This window comes from Cajanus cajan, chromosome 3, assembly GCF_000230855.2.
Source record: "Cajanus cajan strain Asha chromosome 3, NIPB_CcT2T_4, whole genome shotgun sequence".
Lineage (NCBI taxonomy): Eukaryota > Viridiplantae > Streptophyta > Magnoliopsida > Fabales > Fabaceae > Cajanus > Cajanus cajan.
The window spans coordinates 69,372,497-69,393,915 of NC_138519.1; the positions used below are offsets into that span (position 1 = coordinate 69,372,497).

The window sequence follows — 21,419 nt, forward strand, 5'->3', positions numbered from 1 at the left end:
TCGGACCGGTTGGACCGGGAACCGGTGGTCCAGCCGGTTTGAATATGAAGTTGGATCGGTTATGCAGTCGACCCGTTTCAAATCGGATTGAACTGGTCAATTTTCCGGTTCAACCGGTGAATCGGTGGGTCAAACCGGTTCAACCACTTTTTTTTCTTATTTTTTTTTAAATTTTTTTAAGAGATCATAAATCATAAAAATAATAATGAAAATTGAATCTCTTAATGAAAAAGCAAGGAGTCTTATTAAATATAACAATGACTACTTGTTCTAATATATTTGTTTGTAATATATACAACTTAAATAACTTTTATAGTATATTATTAATTTTAAATTATATATTTAATAATGCAATATCTATGTAAATATTACATATATTATTTTGTGATATTAATTGCAAGCATATTATATATGTACATATTATTTATATTTTTAATTTGTATTAATATACCGTTTAACATGTAATTTTTTTTATGTATTTTTTTACAAAATAAAAATAAAAATAATTTTAAATAAGATAGAAAAATTAAAATTTAAAATAAGATATGAATTTATTAAAATTTATAAGTATAAAATATATTTAATATAAATATTTTTTAATAAAAATCGAGTCATGCGGTTCAACTAGTGACCCACCGGTTTAATCTTTGACCCACTGACCAGTACCTTAACCGGTTCGATGACTGGTCCGGTTTTTAAAACTATGTTTTTACCTTTCCAGATATTTCTGGTGTGACCAGACACATTTACATTTAGCTTTGTGGAATGCTGACTACTTTTTTAGAACTGTGAATGAATTTGAACAAAGATGAAATGTCACCTCTAGCAAGTAATAAATGCTATCGGGGAATCATAGTATGAACTGATTAATCTGTGTAATTTTATTTGTTTTAGGAAAAAAGAAGTTTTGTAGTAATAATTTCTGTTGATTGGATTGGTATTAGAAAGCATTTTCACCATAGCGTTTTACCATTTGTTAGAGTTACAGCCCGTGTTTTCGGCTCTTCTTGGATTTTGGTTAAGGTTCCCTGTGAAGGATTTAGAAATTTCAAGTTGTGGGGCAATATTTATAAAACAAAAATTTATAATACTAAAATTTTAATTTACTATTTGAAATTTTAGATATATATCATCATTAATTTATTATAATTTTTCATATTTTAAAATTAATTAATGAATTTTTTTATATTTTTAATAGTGAAAATTTTCTTTATATAAATAATTAAAAATTTATTTAATCATTCATCTTTTTTTATTTTTTATGATGATTCTTATGGTCTATTTAGAATGATGAAAAGAAAAAAAGAATCAAAATAAACACTTTATACTTGATTTTAATTTTTAAATACATAATTCCCCTTTAGATATAAATATCAGACAATAAAGAAAATTAGGATTGGAAAACATAAATAAATGAGTTACTAAAAGATATAGAAGTGAAATACATGAGATGAGTTTTGAAATTGATTTTTTATTTTTAAAAAACTGAAAATAAAACACAATCCTTTATATAAATTATAACAAAATTGAAAATAAAAAAGAAAAATAATAATTATGGGAAGAAATATAATATATATATATATATATTAATATTAAAAAATAAAAATAAAAAAGTAGTGGGGCAGCTGCCCCGCAATCCATAAGGTGAATCCATCCCCGGTTCCCCGTATTGAGTTTGAATATTTACAGCTGGACTTGATTAAAATTAATTAAGCATGAAACTCAATTCAACTTCAATAAGAATATATTTTTTTTGTTGACTTGAGCTCAGTTTTATTCTAGTTTGTGAATCGTTTGAATCAATTTCTTAGTTCAAATTGTAAGAATTAATAGTAAGAAATTATTTTGAATGTTGAATAGCCCAAATTCATAATGTGATAGTGACCATTTGACAAAATGATATTAATATGATTTAAAATTTATTAAAAGTAAAAAATTGAAATTTCAATATTAAATATAATCATAAAATTGAATTTCTTATAATACTAAAATAAATGTGCACATGAATTAATTAATAAATGATTATATATACTCAACATAAATAAAATGTATTATTTAGTTTTAAATTTGGGAGTACGAGAGGGATTATATTATATTATATAAATTATTATATTATTTAATAACTTTATATCGAATAATTTTATCTTATAATTCCTTTTTGATCGAAATATAAATTAATCGATAGAAATATAAATTAAATGAGTTGAAATATAATTTTTGTTTAATTAATTCATAAACCAAATTCAACTACCCAATCAACTTACCGAGTCTCGAATTAGTCATGTTCTCTCCACTAACCAGCTTTGGCACGAAAATCCTTCAAAAACAGAACTTAGCCACGGGTTCATAGGATAGGAAGCAAGTTACTGCATTACATTGCATGTGTCCTGTGTGATTACTGATTCCATCATCAGAGCAACACCTTCCTCACCCCCAAGATTTCCTTTGCAGCTGCTATATCATTGACTCAACGCTTTTCAGGTGCTGCCACAACCTGTTCTAGACTCATGTAATAATATTCCTATTCAAACAGGCAACAAATCCTCTATCCTTAGAAAATATCCACATCCATAGTAACCTTAAATCCAAAATTTGTCCATTTAAGATGATGACTGAAGCTCGTTAATCTCCCATGACAATAACCATTGGATAGTTCACAAAATGAATGAGAATGACTTCACTAATCTACTTGTCACTTCAATACTGGGGCTATTAGTCTTTGTAGCACATGCTTTTCTTTCTCTTGTAAATTTGCAATGATATAGTCTATATTGGATATAATTGTAAGAACCAAAGATCTATAAGAGAAATGTTAGACCTTTAGTGATGAAACATGTCAAAATTTGTGATTTTCAATTGATAGTAGAGAGAGTATTAACAAAAGAGCGTTAGAGAGAGCAATTTTCGCCAACATTTCTCATTTCTACAAATAGTAGAACACATTTATACATTTCTTAGTAGTTAAAAAATGGCAAAAGAGCAACAGTAGCCAAGATAACAGGTATAGCAACCGACTTTGAAATGCGTCCCTTGTCCTTCCTTATCACCAGCCCTTCAATGATAGGGTAGTTGACAATAATAATAAAAACTGCAAGGAAAAGCTGTATAAACATTTTGTCACAATCACCGACCAAGAACACTCTGTAGACTCCTCCTACGAAGCAAGAAATGTTGATAGTGAAGAGGGCAAGCATTGGAACTATGAAGATATTTGATGCTTGGAAATCATATTTATCCATCTGATACAACAAAGTTTGTTCATTATCCTCTGATTTATTAGTGGGCAAGAAACTAGCTTCTCTTATTCCAACTTTCTTTAGTAGAGCATCCAAACATCCATATAGATGGCAAGTAACGGATTTCATCATCCAGATCCTCTGCTCGTTTATCCACTTATGGAGTGTTCCACCAGTTAAGAAGACTTCATGCAAATCTTTTAGAAGAGCTGATAGGAAGATGAATACAAAAACAATGAAAAATGGGTCTGAAACCTGTGAAAAAAAAAAAAAAAAAAAAAAGAGTTTTAGGTTTTTAGCATATTGTTGAAAACAGAACATAAAATACAGGGTATATGACTAAAAAAAATATAATAGGTTGAGATTAGAAAATCTGCAACTATACATATACAAAATAGAGTAAAACCGGATACAGTATATTTGGATTATGAATTTAGTCTTTCACACATTAAAAGTATTACAACAAATGCTTAAATATTAAAATTAACTAGTTCCTAATTGAGTAAAGTTAAATAGATAATTATAACTAAGCTAACCAGTATACATCATTTGCCTACACAAATTACTTTTCTGAACATCAACCTTTAACTAACCAACCTTATGATAAAAATAGAAATTGTAGAGACATCAAAGTATTCAATTATGACAGTGGAAAAATCTTAACTTCCAATACATATGAAGCAAATATATGTAAGAATGTGAGATTCAAGGGACAATGATGCTAAGTGAGCTCATTACTGATGTTACCTTAGGGTACAAGGGTATTCCATTTAGAAGACAGAGCTGAGGGATAGTAGCAAGACACCAAAGTGGCAAGCAATAAAGAGGGAAATATGTGAGCTCTGCAAAACATAGACTCTGGAGAAGTGGCATTCTTGAAGGCCCATATATAAGGGGGCAAAACCTATTTATGCCATTTTCGAACAAACCACAGTACCATCTAGTGCCTTGGATTAGTATATCATTCAAATTTGTAGTAGCTGAACCTAGGAACTGTGGTCTAGATGGTTCACAGAAAACTGAAGTCCATCCGTTACAATGCAAAACAAATCCAGTAAGGTAGTCTTCTACTACAGTACCATATAAGAAACCAACCTGCAACCGTTCAAAAAATATGTACATAATTTTTACTACAAGAATTTTAAGTGTAATAACTGAATTTATGCAATAAAAAAGTCTACTACCTCTTGTCCCCATTTACTGCCAATTTCATACTCACAAGAAGCCAACAAGTGAGGCTCTTCTAGCAATTCATTTTTACCAAATGCCAAATCCCTTGTATAGTTTTGAGTTAGTGATCTGATGAATTCATTAGATGTACCAAAGTATTCTTTAAGTTTCAGCAGATCAGTTCCTAACATTCAAAAACAAAGAGCAGTAAAGAGTATGGTAACCTCTCAGCATAAGGGCAATGTTCATAATTCATATGTCAATGTCATTTGAATTCCTGTGTTTCAGAAGCAACTAGATATATAATGGTGCTTAATACCTTTACTTGCGAAGTTTCCAAACAGTGATACCCTTTTTATATAAAAACCTGTACCTGACATCACTGGTCCCTTAAGCCCATCCATACCTTGCCATTGTACCTGAAATAGTTCAAAATAAATTAGTTAAACAAAGAAAATATTGCACCATCTTATACAATGGGTGACGCCAAAAAATTCTAAAGGTTTGTTTTGATGTCCTTACTGTAAATAATGATCTCATCTGACTATCATAGATGTCATTCTTGCTAATGTTGTAAAATTTCTGAGGAAATTGAACAAAAGCCAAGGAGGATGATATCTTCAGATCCAGGTGAAAGCACATGGCATATCGAGCAGAAGTTGGATCATTACAGAACATGTCACAATCTAGAACTAAAATGTATGGAGAATTGCTCATCACGGAAGAGACACGAAGCTGCAAGATTATTATGTAAGGATGGGAAAGCATTACATTTATTGTGTTAGTAAAACAAGTTCTGTATATACAATTTGGTATATAAATAAAAAAAGTACAGTCATACAAGGACATTGAGGGCTCCAGCCTTGAAATGATGGGGATGAGAAAGCTTTTTCTCACGAGAAACATAGACAAGGAGAGGCATTTTGACATCATCTACATCATCACTGATACTTTCTTGCATCAACTGCCAAAATCAGATTAATTAAACAAATTATCACCTATGTTGAAATTCCACATTATTATTGACTGATGTTATTGTCATATATAATATAGTAATTTATTAAGAATACTAGTAGCTCAAAGAAGACCATGCTTGTGATGTTTAACTATTCTCTATCAAACTGGTCAAGTGGCCCAATCCAATATTCAAGCCAAAATGATATGCCAAACGCTTTATACCTCAACGACAGATGGGTGATCTCTGGAAAATGCCTTATCTTTTCTGAATGTCTTTATCTCTTCTTTGAAAGCCTCATACTTTTCCTGCAAATTATTGACTCTGATCATAAAGTGATATACTATAATAATTTTTGAAAGGTTTAAAATTAAATACCTTTTTTCATTCTTACAAATATATCACGTTTCGTTTTCAGTTCCTTTTTAATGTTTAAACCTCTCGTTTTAGTCTTTCTCTTACAAAAATATTTAGGTGGTTCCATCTGTTGTTGTCATGTGGCAACCCCATGTTACAACTTACAAAACTGCTTATGTGACAATATAAGATGAAACCATATAAAAATCATAAACAATTAATTTTACTTTTTAACAGGAACTAAAAGGCAAAAAGAGGTATATTTAATAATTATAAGGACAACCCAAAAAAAAAAAAAAAAAGTTATAATGTGAACCTTGATCTTTTGCTTATCTGCCATGTACAAACTACTACTCCTGGCAAAATCACTATGATCATCATCCTCCAAAGAAAAGTAAGCCTTGGGGCACCTGTCCCTTATTTTGTACCTTCTACAAAAGGGAAGCCACCACCTAGCAAATTTCCAAGCCTCCCTCATCCCATGCAGAGTCACAGGGGACCCCCCATCATCTGAAAGATACACATGAAGCTTCTCTGTGGGGTAATCAAGTGCCATGGCTGATAAAACAGTGTTCATCACATCCAAAGTGGGTTCCTTAGTTGGATCTGCAGTGCATATGAACACATCAATAGTAGGAAGTTTGTCATCTTGTGGCAATCTTTGTGGGAAGACAGAACGCGAAACGGGACGCCAACGATAGGCTTGGTTAAGGATCCAAATGAAGGAGAGAATGATTTCTGAAGCAAAAACAAGTAGCCATGGTAGCAAGTGGCTTTCTCTGCTCTCTGAGTGTTGGAAAAGAAAGCACACCCTGTAATGCAACAAGAAGAGTAAAGCTGTGGAGTGGAGTAGCATGTGTAACCTGTTGATGATAAGCAACAGCTTTTGGACATGGAAGGTATTCAGAGGAAGGCTCTCATCATTGGAATCCATTTCTTCACTTGCATGCAATTGATTTGTCTCCCTTGATTCTTCTTTGGTTATGATGTGCTATTTAGTCAAATCTCAAATTAGAAGGTATGAACTAGATTTCGATAGTAAATAAACGAGAGAATTCAAGTGAAAATACAAAGAATCCATTTGTATGTCTCTCACGTTTCATATTATATACTATATTTAGTAGATCGTGTAATATTTGATTTTTAATTTTAAAGTTGTTACATGAATGATTAATTTTTAATATTATTTTTATTATTTAAATATTTAAAAATAAAATTATCTAAAAATATATACATCAAATGAATAATTTTACTTATTACATGTTATAAATTATTATTTTTTATTTTTTATTTTTTTTATGTAATGATATATATATATATATATATAAAATAATGTATAAATATCATTTTTTTTGTCACAAAATCTTAATAAAGTTTTTTTTTTCTGAGTGTTAGTTGTACTTAGTTGTAGATTTTTCATCTTTAAGATATAAATAATAAATAAATAGAGAAGAAATTACTTACTTGCAGATAAGTTTATCTATACTTATTATTAAATTAGAAATTTTTAATGTATAAGTTAAATTTACAAATTTTTAAATTTTAAAAATTATTTAATATTTAATTTTATTAATTTATATCAAGGTATGAAATGTATTTATGATTATTATTTATTAATTTGAATTAATAAAATATATACTTAATTTATATATTAAGAAATTTTAATTTAAAAATTAAATTATTAAAATTTTAATATAAAATATTAATTATAAAATAAAATGAAGGAGTAAATAAATCCTTCCTTGAACTAGTAAATCTAGCATATTATATTCTCATTGATTGAGAAAATAAATTAATTAAAGAGGAGAGCAAGACGAATCATGAAGTTTTTTTTTTTAATCAAAACATCACCGATAGATTAAAAAAGTGACATGTTTATGATGAATAAAAAGAACTATTCAATTAAAACATAAAAATGACAACTAATCAAAAGCCTACCAAATAAAGAATTGGTATGTGGGCGTATATATATGACTGATGCATGCATAGCTTGATTTGGTTGTTTCAACTTTGAACCGCTGAGTATTGACAAAATGGCATTGAGACTGTCTTATTGTTGCCGTTATTGGAGGAGCCAACTTTTGATGTTGAAAATTCACTAATTTCCACAGTCATGCAGCCGAAACTCAACTCAAAAGTCAATAGTTTATTGTTATATAATATGATAACGGATAAGGATGACTCACTCCACTTTCAATTCTATATGATTTTACATTATCACTTCTTAATTAGCCTAAAACCAAATTCATTTTTCATTGATAAACTAAACAACATAGTTTTAGTTTATGGCTTCGCATCAAAGGCGGTTACTAGCCAGCCAGCGTATATGGGAATACACAATCTTATTAAACAAGCGGTATATTATTATCGGACCGAGATTCTCTTTATTCTTTTTATTATTATAGCTTTAAAATATAAATAAAATTGAAATATATCACACATAATAAAAGAATGTCATTTATTTTATTAAAACTATAATAACAAAAAATAGGGAAAATGGAGAGATGCCAAACAATCTAATAAAAGATCCAGCTCATAAGCTTTGTTAATTTAAGAGAGAAAGAGAAAAATTGTGTAACAACATGACATATTATTAAAAAATATAATATAACAACAATTTATCATATAATTTTTATTTTATTAATATTTTTTATAAGTACATGCGCGCACATATATATATATATATTGAATTACAATTAATTTTAAATATAACATATATGTATATAAAACTATACAGTAATTCAAGTAATTGAAAATACAACCTAAGGAGTTGGTCAAAGTACATCTATAAAAAATTATATAAGTGTAACACCAAAAGACATCACTCCATCATTTTTTCCTTAAAACTATCTTTATTGTTCTTATACTAAGTATGATTATCACAATCTAACCATATAAAAATACGCAAAAATAAGCTAAAGTTCAAAGAGTCAACATACACAACTCAAAATATGATCAACGCTCATATTATTAGGTTTTTCAACTAAGTCCAACATCACCACACCTAACATGGTGCATAATCTCATCTCATATTTAACCAACATCAAATACCACACCTCATTCAACACTATTAGCATAACAACTCATTTTATTGCAACACAATGTCATAACACAATCTCAACTTAAACAATACAACATCAACAACTCATATTTCAACACATCAACACATTTCATCATAGATCAACATTGCATATGAACAATACAACTAAGTCAATATATCATATGCACAACACAACAACTATATGCGTTATCACATATTTCAACTAGGAGATCTTCTATAACATAAGTAAATAGTCTAAGTGTCTTAACTCTACTAAATCAATCAACACATATGATCTTTTGGGTTTGCTAGATCAACAAAAAAATTTGGATATATCAATCCACAACATAAACATGGTTGCTTAGATGTCGCCACTTAAATTAAGAAAGTACGGTTCTACTGTCAAGATTAATATAGTTAGATATAGGCATACCACGACCTTGACATGCACTAACTTAAACCCTAAACCTTAAACTACTAAGTCACTTATGGAGTTAGCTCACTAACTATCTGCAAGGAACCATGCAACCTCTCCAATAATCAGTTAAGGGTGGTGACTCTCAAATTCATACTTTACTCCACATTGACTAATGATCTAGAGGAGACTCAACTTTCCACTTCAAAGGTCAATTTTTCAAAAAGAGCTTTCAACAAATTGGACTTTCAAAGTACCATAATACAATATCCATACAATGAGATATACTTTTAAAACAACTTATCCTTTAGTTATAGGTTGATTAACACAATTCAACCTTCAACACCATGCCTAAAGCATTCTTAACATTCATTATCTCAACAACACGATAACATCATGCGTAGTATATTCAACACAACTACTCACTAAACAACATACAACTCAATTCATCTTTCAACTAGTATCACTCATAAACATCATCTTCATAAATCAATGTATATAACATAAACAACATTTTAAATCAACATACAACTTTCAACTTTAACAACTTAAATATCATCATTCATCTATCATAACATCATAAATGGTGTATCAACATACAACACACAAATTTATCATCAATACAATTATAACAAAACTTAAAACATCATACTACTTAAGCAACTTATCACAATAGGCAACTTACAACATAATTGTTAACATACAACATATCAACTTTCAACATATAGATTTCATTATCATACATACAACTTATTCACCATCATTTAGTCATAAAACAATTCAAATAACAAGTGTTCAACATTCAAGTCATTCATCAAGTAAGTAACCAAATCAATTAGAAAGAAAATTATTTGATTAAGTTTTTACGTTAAGTGTAGAATCTCACGCTAGTGTCAAGATTCCAGAGAGTTATATAAGGATTTTTGTAATTTCTCACGTTGAGCGTGAGACTCAAGCTTAGCCTCAGCCTCCCAAAAGTACATCACTTCTCACACTAAACGTGAAAATCCATACCTAATTGACCCTTTGTATATCGACATACAATATATCAACTTTGAAAGTATGATAAAGTGTTAGTAAAATAACTTGTAACTTAAATTTATATTATAAATTGATTGTTATTTTTTTCTTTTCATTGATTTACTATGTTACCTTACATGTATTGTTGAAAAATGATCACTCTTTACATGTTTTTGAATCAACTAATTAAATGTGTATCATATCATAATCATGTTTTTGAATCAATTAATTAAATGTGTATCATATCATAATTAGTTGGTGGATGTATAAAATAGTTATGTTCATGGTAACTAAACATACAAACTACACACCAAACTTTCAATAGTTTGAATTTTCCATTGTTCTTCATCCTTTGTTAAATTAAAATATTAAATGAACAACTAGTAATTTAATTTAATTTAATTTAATTAAAGACATTTATAGTTTATGGTTTTGGTGTCAATGCATCACTCATGAGTCATGTCTGTTATGATCACTGGAGATTGTAACGCGGTTGCCACCCTTGTTTCCATTGCATCGGTTGACAAGTTTGGGAGACGTACTCTTTGTTGGATAATCTTAAATTTTAGAGATATCTGAGTTAGCTTATCTGTTTTGTTTGTTTCATTTTAGATAAGATAGTTTTTTGATAAGATCTGTTTTGATAAGATATTTTGTTATCGTTTTGTTAATTCGGTACGTTGTACAATGGCTATTTAAAGGTCATCTCTTATTCAATGAAAGTACAGTGAGTTGCTACGTCCACACAATTTTTAGTATTACTCGTCTCTTATTTTCTACAAATTGGTATCAGAGCTTTATGCTCTGAGTGCCGAGTGTGAAAGGAAAGCAGTGTGCGCCTGTGTGTGTTTTGAAAAAAAAGGAGAGAGTAATGGCGAAGGTTGTTAATGGAATGACCGTACCACAACTGTCAAAGAAAACCAATTATGATAATTGGTGTTTACAGATAAGACCCTGTTGGGTTCCCAAAGTCTATGGGACATAGTGGAGAAGGGGTTCCAAGAACCCGAGGAGGACGAAGACCAATCTGTGGCTCAGATTGCCGCATTGGAAAAGACACGAGTAAAGGACAAATCGGCTTTGTATTTTTTGTACAATGTCGTGGATGAATCAGGCTTCGAGAAGATTGCAAATGTTGCGTCTTCAAAGGAAGCATGGAAAATCTTGGAGGTTGCGCACATAGGTAACCACCGTGTTAGACAGATCCGACTTCAAACTCTTCGAGGAGAGTTTGAGTGTTTGAAGATGGAGGATAAGGAACGAGTATCCGAGTACATAACTCGGGTGGAGAAGGTGGAAAATCAACTCGGAAGGAATGGGGAGCCAATGCCAGCAAGTAGAATTGTGGAGAAAATCTTGAGATCATTAACAGATGATTTCGAGAGTATTGCATGCGTAATTGAGGAATCAAAGGACTTGTCAATTCTCTCAGTGGAAGAGCTCGCTGGGTCACTCGAAGCCCACGAACAAAGGAGGAGGAAGATGAAGGATACTCTTGATCAAGCATTACAGGCGCAACTTGATTTGAATGGAACTCGGAACACCCAGGGCCGAAGATCAAGTGGTCAAGGACGAGGTAGAGGACGAGGTAATCATGAAGGTGGACAGGAACGAGGTGATCGTAGCCAAGGAAGTCAGCCAAGGTCGGAGGTGGAATGTTATAAGTGTGGCAAACACGGCCACTACACAAAGGAATGTGGACAAGGACGAGGTGATCGTAGCCAAGAAAGTCAGCCAAGGTCGGAGGTGGAATGTTATAAGTGTGGCAAACACGACCACTACACAAAGGAATGCAGATCGACAAATTGCTACAACTGTGGCAAATACGGTCACATAGCAAAGTATTGCCGAGCTAAAAGCCGAAGTGAAAACAAAGATAAGAATCTTCTCACAGAAGAAGAGGACGAGGAAGCAGGAATTTTGATGATGACGCAGAACTCGGAGACCAAGCTACGTCCGAGCTGTGCCTCAGAGGTTGAGCTAAACTTGAGTTGCATGGGGAGATCAGCAGTTGAGCTTCCAAGCTCAGATGAAAAGTCAGAGGCCGAGCTTGATTCGGGTTGCTTAAACAACTCGATGTGGTATTTGGACACTGGAGCGAGCAATCATATGTGTGGAGAAGAAAGTTTCTTCAACGAACTCATCAAGGTGAAGGTTGGATTCGTGTCATTTGGGGATGATTCCAAGGTGGCGGTAAAAGGGCATGGAACCATCAAGCATATGTAGAAGGATGGACGAGTTGGAGAAATAAGGAATGTCTACTACGTTCCCGAACTTAAGAGCAACATCTTAAGCATGGGGCAGATGATGGAGAAAGGCAACTCGGTTCTGATGAAGGATCGAGTACTTTATTTGAAGGACAAGCATGATCGTTTAGTAGCCCGAGTAGAGATGAAAAAGAATCGGATGTATAGACTGGAGCTGAACATCATTCAAAATAAGTGCTTAAAGCTGGACGTGAACGATGAAGCCATGATGTGGCATTTTCGTTTTGGGCATTTAAACTTTGGAGGCTTGGCCTACAAATTGTACAACCCTGTTACAGGCAAAATTCTGGTAAGTCGAGATGTCCAGGTAGATGAGGAAAGTGAGTGGAGCTGGAGTAACTCTGAAAAGACTTCGGGGAGCTCGAACTCTAAGAGGGAGAGCTCGGAGATGATAGGAAGAAGCTCGGATAGGACCAATGAGCATTCCGAGGAAGATGATGAACCTGAGCAACTTAGAACTCGGAGCTTGTAAGACGTCTACAACTCCACTGACGAGTTACATGTAGTATGTCTATTAACAGGAACAGAAGATATAAAATTTGAAGAGGTCGTACTTGATGAGAGATGGAAGAAAGCAATGGATGAGGAGATTGAATCAATTGAGAAGAGTGAGACGTGGAAGCTGACAGATTTACCCACAAGAGCTCGGCCAATTGGTTTGAAGTGGGTATACAAAAGGAAGACAAATGCAAATGGCGAAGTGGAGCGTTACAAAGCTCGTCTTGTGGTGAAGGGTTATAAACAGCAGAAAGGCATTGATTATGATGAGGTCTTTGCACCCGTGACAAGGATGGAAACGATCCGATTACTATTGTCCTTAGCAGCTCAGCATGGATGGAAGATACAACAAATGGATGTGAAGTCAGCATTCTTGAATGGGATGTTGGAGGAAGAAGTTTACGTGGAGCAACCTCTAGGGTACATGAGGAGAGGTGAAGAGAAGAAGGTGTTGAAGCCCAAGAAGGCGTTGTATGGTTTGAAGCAAGCTCCTCGAGCATGGAATGAGAGAATAGACACCTACTTCAAGAGAAATGGTTACGAACAATGTCCGTATGAGCATGCTCTCTATTTAAAGAAGTGCAAAGGAGATATATTGTTTGTTGCTCTATACGTGAATGACTTGATATTCATGGGAAGCAAAGTTGAGCTAGTTGAGGAGTTTAAAGAAGTAATGAAGAGGGAGTTTGAGATGACCGACCTGGGCATCATGAAGTATTTTCTGGGTTTAGAGGTGGATCAAAACACAACAGGTATTTTTGTGTCCCAGAAAAGGTATGCCGAGGAGATTTTGAGCAAGGCAAAGATGCTGAATTGCAATCCAGTTTTTACTCCCATAGAACCTGGAACGAAGTTATCTAAAAATGGAGAAACAGAAAGAGTTGATGCAAGCAGGTACCGAAGCCTAATTGGAAGTCTAAGGTATTTGACAAGTACAAGGCCCGACCTGACGCTAAGTGTGGGAATTGCAAGCCGCTTTATGGAGGATCCGAGGTATTCTCATTGGAAAGCATTAAAGAGGATACTAAGGTATGTGAAAGGGACGATGTCACTTGGACTGTGTTTCACTAAGTCGGACAACTACCACTTATTGGATACTCGGACAGTGATTGGTGTGGAGATGTGGATGATCGGAAAAGCACAACTGGGTACGTATTCTTCATGGGAAACACGGCTTTCACTTGGCTATCAAAGAAACAACCAATCGTAGCTCTATCAACGTGTGAAGCCGAGTATGTAGTAGCATCTTGGAGTGTCCAACATGCAGTTCGGCTTAGAAACTTGCTAAGCAAACTGGAGATTATGAAAGCTGAGAAAGTATTGATCCGAGTAGATAACAGGTTGACAATCGAGTTAGCCAAAAATCCAATCAATCACGAAAGAAGTAAGCACATCGACGTCCGATTTCATTTCATCAGGGAGAAGGTGAAAGAAGGAAGCGTGGAGCTCGAACACGTAGGAAGTAAAGAGCAAGTAGCTGATATTTTCACAAAATCATTGCCTGCAACAACATTTCAGGAGTTAAGGAAGTTACTTGGAATGAAAGAAGAAGGAGAAATTTAAGCTTATGGGGGAGTTTTGTTGGATAATCTTAAATTTTAGAGATATCCGAGTTAGGTTATCTGTTTTGTTTGTTTCATTTTAGATAAGATAGTTTTTTGATAAGATCTGTTTTGATAAGATATTTTGTTATCGTTTTGTTAATTCGGTACGTTGTACAATGACTATTTAAAGGCCATCTCTTATTCAATGAAAGTACAGTGAGTTGTGTAACATTGTAAAAAAAAAAGAAAAAAAAAAGAGGCTGATTCAGTAGCCCAGAACGGGCCGTTCCCAAACTGGAACGGGCCGTTCCACACTACTGAATTGAACTACATATTGTAGTTGAGAACGGGCCGTTCCGGCAAGGAGAACGGGCCGTTCTAGGAAGGAGAACGGGCCGTTCCGGAGGGCGAATGGGTCGTTCCGGAGGGAGAACGGGCTGTTCCTGAGGGAGAACGGGCCGTTCTGGATGAGTCCCGGAACGGGCCGTTCTGTTTTCAGAACGGGCCGTTCTGGGCGTGGATTTTGTGCGTGATCTGGGAGTTCAGAACGGGCCGTTCCGGTATCGGTACGGGCCGTTCTGGCCACTCCGGATTGCCTATAAATAGGGGTGAAGGGGGGGCCGTGAGGAGTTATGGTTCTAGAGATAAGTTTTAGAGAGAAGGTCTCTGGGTCAGTGAGCTCCTTTCTCTCCCAAATTTCTCTGTTTAACTCTTTTTCTCCTCTAGATCAATAACTCCTTTTGTCTTTTCTTGAATTTCAGATTAGAAAGCTTGTTTTGGGAGGACTGAAGTTTCGAGTTGAGCCTCGAGGGGAAATTATACTTTTGATTCAGTCTTTGGCTATCTGAGCCAATCTTCAGGTAAGGGAAGCTAGATTGTTTGCATGTGGCTGAATTTGTTAGTTTGGATGAGAATTTTGAACTCTCTGAATAGTTTTAGGCCGGGCGCAGGTTGAGCGTATCAGGCGTGGAAGAGCTTAGAGCTCTTGGGTTGGTGTTAGGCCAGGCGCGAGTTGACGGCACTGTGCTTGAATATATTTATGAATGAATTGATGCTTATGCATGTTTAAAGTTGAAGTTTTAGATCATGTATGTATGATATATGATGTATGGTGAGGTGTGATTCATATGTATGCTTTGTGATGATATATATGAATGTTTGAATATGATACGTTCATATGGTATGTATTGATCATAATGGTAGGTAGACCATTTATGATGTATGATGCATTATTGCATGTGATGTCTTATGACATGTGTATGGTTGTTGATCATGATGGTGGGCAGACCATTATGATGTATGATGCATGATTGCATGTGATGCCTATGGCATGAGTCTAGCCTAGGACTTGAGGAGAGGAAAAATATTTCGAACTGGAAGAGCTCACATAGAGTCTCTTGAGAGTGGTGCTTGGATAGGCCACTAATATATGAGAGTGGTGCTCTGGGAGGCCACTGGATTTGGGAGAGTGGTGCTCAGATAGGCCACTGGGTTGGGTGAGTCTCCTCTAAGTCCTTAGCTAGTGTTGGAGCGGGGTATGAGGTCGAGGGTTTTTCCCTTAACCAAGTACTCAGGAAGGTGCGTGGATCCTTGCGGATAGTCGGTGGGCGAACTCCACAATTGACTTGGTTAATGCATGCCAAGGTCGTGGTAAGCCCGTACCCAGCTGTGCTATACCTGACGGTGGATCTGGACTTCCAAGTGTGTAAGTGACATCATCCGAGTAAATCCGAGGGAGGATTATATCCTGTTTAGCTGTGACTGAGCGGGCGCTTTGGGCGTGAAAACGGTTGGGGTGGTTTCGGTAGGATGGAATGTCACTTATACAGCTCTATTGTTATGGAGATCTCCTAGGTGTATGCGTGACGACGCATTAGATGATTGATATGTATGCCTATCTGTCATGAGTTGCATTCATTGCATGATTATTAATATGATGAAGTGTGGTGTTTGACTTCATGTTTGGGGAATGAATGATTGATTGAGATGAAAGGTTCCTTAGGGACAGGATTTGGGATGCATGTGTAGTATAGAATTTTTATTCTGTACTTGTATTATTGATCTTTGAATTCTAGCTTACCCTTCTGTTTTCCATGTGGTGGAACTGCGATGATCATACTTGGTATGGGAGCAGGTCAGGGATAGCTTGGGAGTAGAGATGATCGTTGTGAGACGAGGAGCTGAGTCTCGTGTTTTGAGTTACCATACTGGGTAACATTTTTTTTGTCAGTGTTTGACCGGCACTAAGGAATATTTTGGGATGACTGTACATATATGGTGCTATATTTTATATACAGAAACTTAATTATTTCGATCTTTATATTTATGTCTGTATGTATGTGTTATCCAGTTTAATATTCTCTTAGTTAACTAGTTGTAGTGCGATTCCACTAAGTGTAGAGACCGTGGCGGGTCGTTACAAGTTGCTACGTCCACACAATTTTTAGTATTACTCGTCTCTTATTTTCTACACTCTTTTCTTATTTAGTGGGGCTCAGATGTTCGTGTGTCAGGTATTTTTTGTTTAAACTTACAATTAATGTGTACATAACTTAAGTAATAATTAATAAACATGTGTTTGGGTGTGCGTTCGTGCAGATGTTGATAACAGTGGCAATTGCATATAAGTTTGCATGGTCTTGGGGTGGTTGGTTCCCAGTGAGATTTTTCCTCTTCAAGTTCAATCTGCAGCTCAGAGTATCAATGTTTCCACCAACATGATCTTCTCCTTGCCATTGCTCAAATTTTCACTGCCATTTTATGTCACATGAAGTTTGGATTGTTCATTTTCTTTTGGATTTTTTGTAGTAGTCATGAATATCTTCATCTACAAACTTTTGTCAGAAACTAAAGAAGTTCCAATAGAAGAGATTGCGTGTGGCAAAAACACCTTTACTGAAAAAGATTTGTCAAGCCGGCTGACAAGCAACCCCACTTTGAGTGTTAGTGTAATTTTCTATTATTTTAATCTATAATTTTTTATTTTTTTATTTTTTGTATTAGCAACATTCTGTTTAAATGTGTTGATTGTGGTAGTATTTTAAAGTTATCATTATGAATAATATTATTGCATTTTAAAATTTTGAAATGACATTTGTCTTACATTGAATTTTCAAATATTTAATTTACTCTTATATATATTAAAGATGAACAATTATTTTTTTTATGAATATTTATTTAAGAGTTTTTTTATTGAGTTTATAGTTTTTTAACTTATTATTTAATTCAATTTTTATTTATTATATTACTTATGAAATAAGTTTTAATATGTTTAAAATAAATTATTCGTATCTAAAAATAATATCATCAAAATATAAAATATATATTATAAATAATTTAAAATTCATTTTAAAATATTTATTTATATAAATTTTTAATATAATTTATATTTTTAAATAATATATATTTATATATATAATTTAGCTATATATAATAAACATTTAATCTTACATGTGTTAAAATATTACTTCTTTTTAAGGACGTTCATCAAACAAAATTATTTTAAATAATTTTTATTATGATCCAAGATTATGTTTAACTAATTGATAATTTGTTTATAGAACATGTAAATTTAATTTAAAAATAAATATGAAAATGATATTGAAAGTGATAAATAGTTAAAATATTATACATATAAAAATAAAAGGAGAATGGCTTGAGATAGTCAAATTTTTAGCTAGTTGTTAAATCAAGTAAAGTTTTAATTAAATTTAAGAAACATATTTTAAAGGAATAAAAAAATATATAAAATACCCTATATATGATATTACGAAAATACATGTGGATCAATGATCTAAAAATATGATAATATGCTATTTAAAAGGTGTTTTCATACTATATTAATTACAACCTCTTTTCTCCTTTACTGGCTAGTGCTCAGCAAAGACACCAGATGAATATTGCATATATACATCCACTGCCACCTGCTTCCCCTTCAATCTGGGACATAAGCAGTTACAAAAGTATCGATTTCACGCATTGTAGTGATGAGAAAGGTCATCCTACTGTGAAACGAACTTCCCTGAAATTCTTTCCAAGTATATACGACGCTCAATGGTGTCCAGAGGTCTAAATTTCACTCATGACTCCGGTGCTAATCCATTTGCCTCATATAATAACTATTTTTTTAATCTCACTTATGTTTTAGGGAAAGAAGAAAAAGAGAGTTGGAAATAATGGATGAGAATTAATTTGATAAAAGTATATGTAAAATAGTGTGTAATAGAGTGAAATTTGTAGTTTAGTAGAGTAAAATTAGGTGAAAAAAATGAAATTAATATTTTTAAGTTATATTTTATATAACTGAATTTATGTAAAATAAATTTTACTTATAATTATTATTTTACCTTCTCTTTATAATATAATTTAAAATATTATTTTTTACGTATCGTAATTTTATATGTCTCTCAAATTTCACAATAATCCTGCCCATTAAAATGATATATAAAATAATTCACTTCTAATTTCTTATAATTCTCTTTAAATACTATTCATCGAACACAAATATTTTATTTTATCTATTATAATTCCTATTAAATCACTCCCACTAAATAAAAACTTAATGGAGGAACTCAAACTCCCTAATCCACACAACTCTAAATAAAAGAGAGTCATGATTAGGACTAGGGCTAGGGCTAAAAGGGTTTAATCCTCCACTTATCACATAGAAGTATTCTCAAATGTAAAATCTGAAACATGCTTATTTTAATTAAATCACACGTACATATATATAATTTTATATTATTCTAATATTATTTAATTTAAAATTTTATATGAATTCATAAATTCATGTGTATAAAACTTTATATTAAATAATTTTAAATTAATATAAAATATTATGTATATATATAATTTAAGAGAAAAAAACTTTTAATCTAATAGTAAATTTTGAATAGTATATAAATAATTTTTTTAAGAAGAAATTAATTTTCTACTACAGAAAACTTAATTTTATGCAACTATAAGTTACAAAATTTGTTTGAATAACTAATAGTATTTCTTTATGAAAAACTTCTATTTACAATTGCTTAAAATTATAAATAGATATGAGGATCGGTTCATATTTGACATGATATCTAGTGAAACTTTACTAATTTAATGTTTAAATGTGCAATCAAGTATAACAGTGCTTTTGAAATTTTCAAAGACTCGAAAACATCAAGTATTTGTTTATGATTATTCTTTATTAGTTTATATGTTTATCTTAAATTTATAAATAAATAAAAATGTGGTCACCTTAATTTTGATTAAAATGATAATTTTTAAATCATTTATATTGGTTAAACATTATTTCTAATTTGAAATAAACTTATCTTATTTTAAAGATTTGTTTACAAAAAAAAGTTTAAAAACAAAGGAAATTTATTTCATAAAATGGATTAATTAGTGTATGGAGTGAGATTATACAATGAACTATAATTACTTTTTAACAGTTGAATATTATTATTTTTATTAAAAAAAATAAAGAAAGAAAAAATGCTGGCCAATGGCTGGCCTTAGCCCATAGGACTTTGTGACTTTTTGACTTTTTTATAAGAGAGCTTTCTGATCCTATGAACTTTTTTGTCCTGGCCCATGAGAGCCAAAGCTTTGGAGGATGAGCTGGACCAATTTTGGGTTACTGTTTTGGTGCCCACTGTCCAAACATGTTATAATTCTTTACTTTAAAAGAAATATACTGAAAACAACTTGTTTCATAGATCCAAAACTGACTTTGAAGTGCTAAATAAATTTGTGTATTTATTTAAACAAAACAGTAATTGAAGCTTAGGACACACTCATCAGAAGTTGTTTCGAACCACAATCTGACTTCCACCACCAAACAGATGACCGAAATAGAAATCCAAATTCAAAAATGATGCAAGTAAACAGAAATCAGACCAAAAACCACAAGTCTCCTCAAAATCAGAACCAGGGTAGAGACATTATAATAAGATTCCAAAAGTTTCCGGTGGTTTTTAAAACACGAACCAGAACAGAATAATACTCAAGATACTCTATAGAACTTTTAAACACAACTAGAAGTTAGAGCTAGAAATCCAGGATAGGACAAAAATTAAGACATGTCAAAATGTTTTAAATAGACATAGCAGAACAGAATTGAAAATGCTTCATAAAGGTTCATACTTCAAAATAAGAAAAATAAAACAGAAATCACAGGATTCCCCGAGTTAAGAAACCAGAATAAAATTTGAGATACTTAACAAGGTTTTGAATAACATCTAAACCAGAAAACCAAAGTATCAAAATAGGGAATCCAAAAACAAGTTTAAAATGGTACTATAGTGCTATAAAATAACCAACTCAGAAATCAAGCGGAAGACATCAAATTGTACATCTTAAAATTTAAGGGCCTTCGTTAATCTATATCTATATATAAAAATGATTCTCATTTTCATATAAAAGCCTCCCGAACATAACCAGATGCTTCCAGACCATCACATACTTGGTGAATTAGGAATGAGAAAAGGGAGAAATTTGTATAACTCCTAAAATCAGACTTTATCAATATACACACATTGAGAAATCAGAACTCAGAAGTCAGAACACTGAATTTGATAAAACATACTTTCCATAACTTCTTAGAACAAACATACTCGTAACATAGCTTACACGGAAAATTAAGAATTTATTACCTTTTTATTCTCATTATCATTTTCCTATTTGTGAGATTGAACCTGAGACTCTAGAACATACTACCCTCCTTAGCCCATGGACCCAGCCTATGGAAAGAGAACAAAAGTCACAATGTATATCCAGGTGAAGTCACAATGTGTATCCAGGTGACAAAACTATATCAAAAAGCAACTCAGTTTAGTAAAACGATAAAAGAAAACAAGAAAAGGTAAAATTATCTCATATTTCAGCTGCATACTTATCCTTAAAACTACTGTCACAGGTGCTCGAAAGTAAATAAT

The 21,419-nt window shown here is 32.6% G+C and overlaps 1 protein-coding gene across 1 annotated transcript; it reads right to left on the reverse strand.

Annotated features, from left to right (window-relative positions):
• Window positions 1-2,827: 2,827 nt before the first annotated feature.
• LOC109799239 (quillaic acid 3-O-glycosyltransferase CSL1) lies at window positions 2,828-6,803 on the reverse strand. Its single transcript, XM_083071165.1, has 8 exons — window positions 6,035-6,803; window positions 5,586-5,669; window positions 5,248-5,370; window positions 4,929-5,141; window positions 4,726-4,825; window positions 4,421-4,590; window positions 3,984-4,331; window positions 2,828-3,491 (listed from the first exon to the last, which is right to left on the reverse strand). Exons 1-8 carry the CDS (start codon window positions 6,650-6,652, stop codon window positions 2,955-2,957), a joined length of 2,193 nt encoding a protein of 730 aa, XP_082927291.1. The 5' UTR covers window positions 6,653-6,803; the 3' UTR covers window positions 2,828-2,954.
• Between the last annotated feature and the right edge of the window lie 14,616 nt (window positions 6,804-21,419).

Excerpts from the sequence above, each read along its gene's own strand:
- LOC109799239 (XM_083071165.1), bottom strand. The coding sequence starts at position 6,652 with ATGGATTCCAATGATGAGAGCCTTCCTCTGAATACCTTCCATGTCCAA. Across the intron at positions 5,371-5,585 it reads ATCACCCATCTGTCGTTGAG|TTGATGCAAGAAAGTATCAG; the intron begins GTATAAAGCGTT and ends TGATTTTGGCAG. Across the intron at positions 4,332-4,420 it reads GCAGTAAATGGGGACAAGAG|GTTGGTTTCTTATATGGTAC; the intron begins GTAGTAGACTTT and ends GAACGGTTGCAG.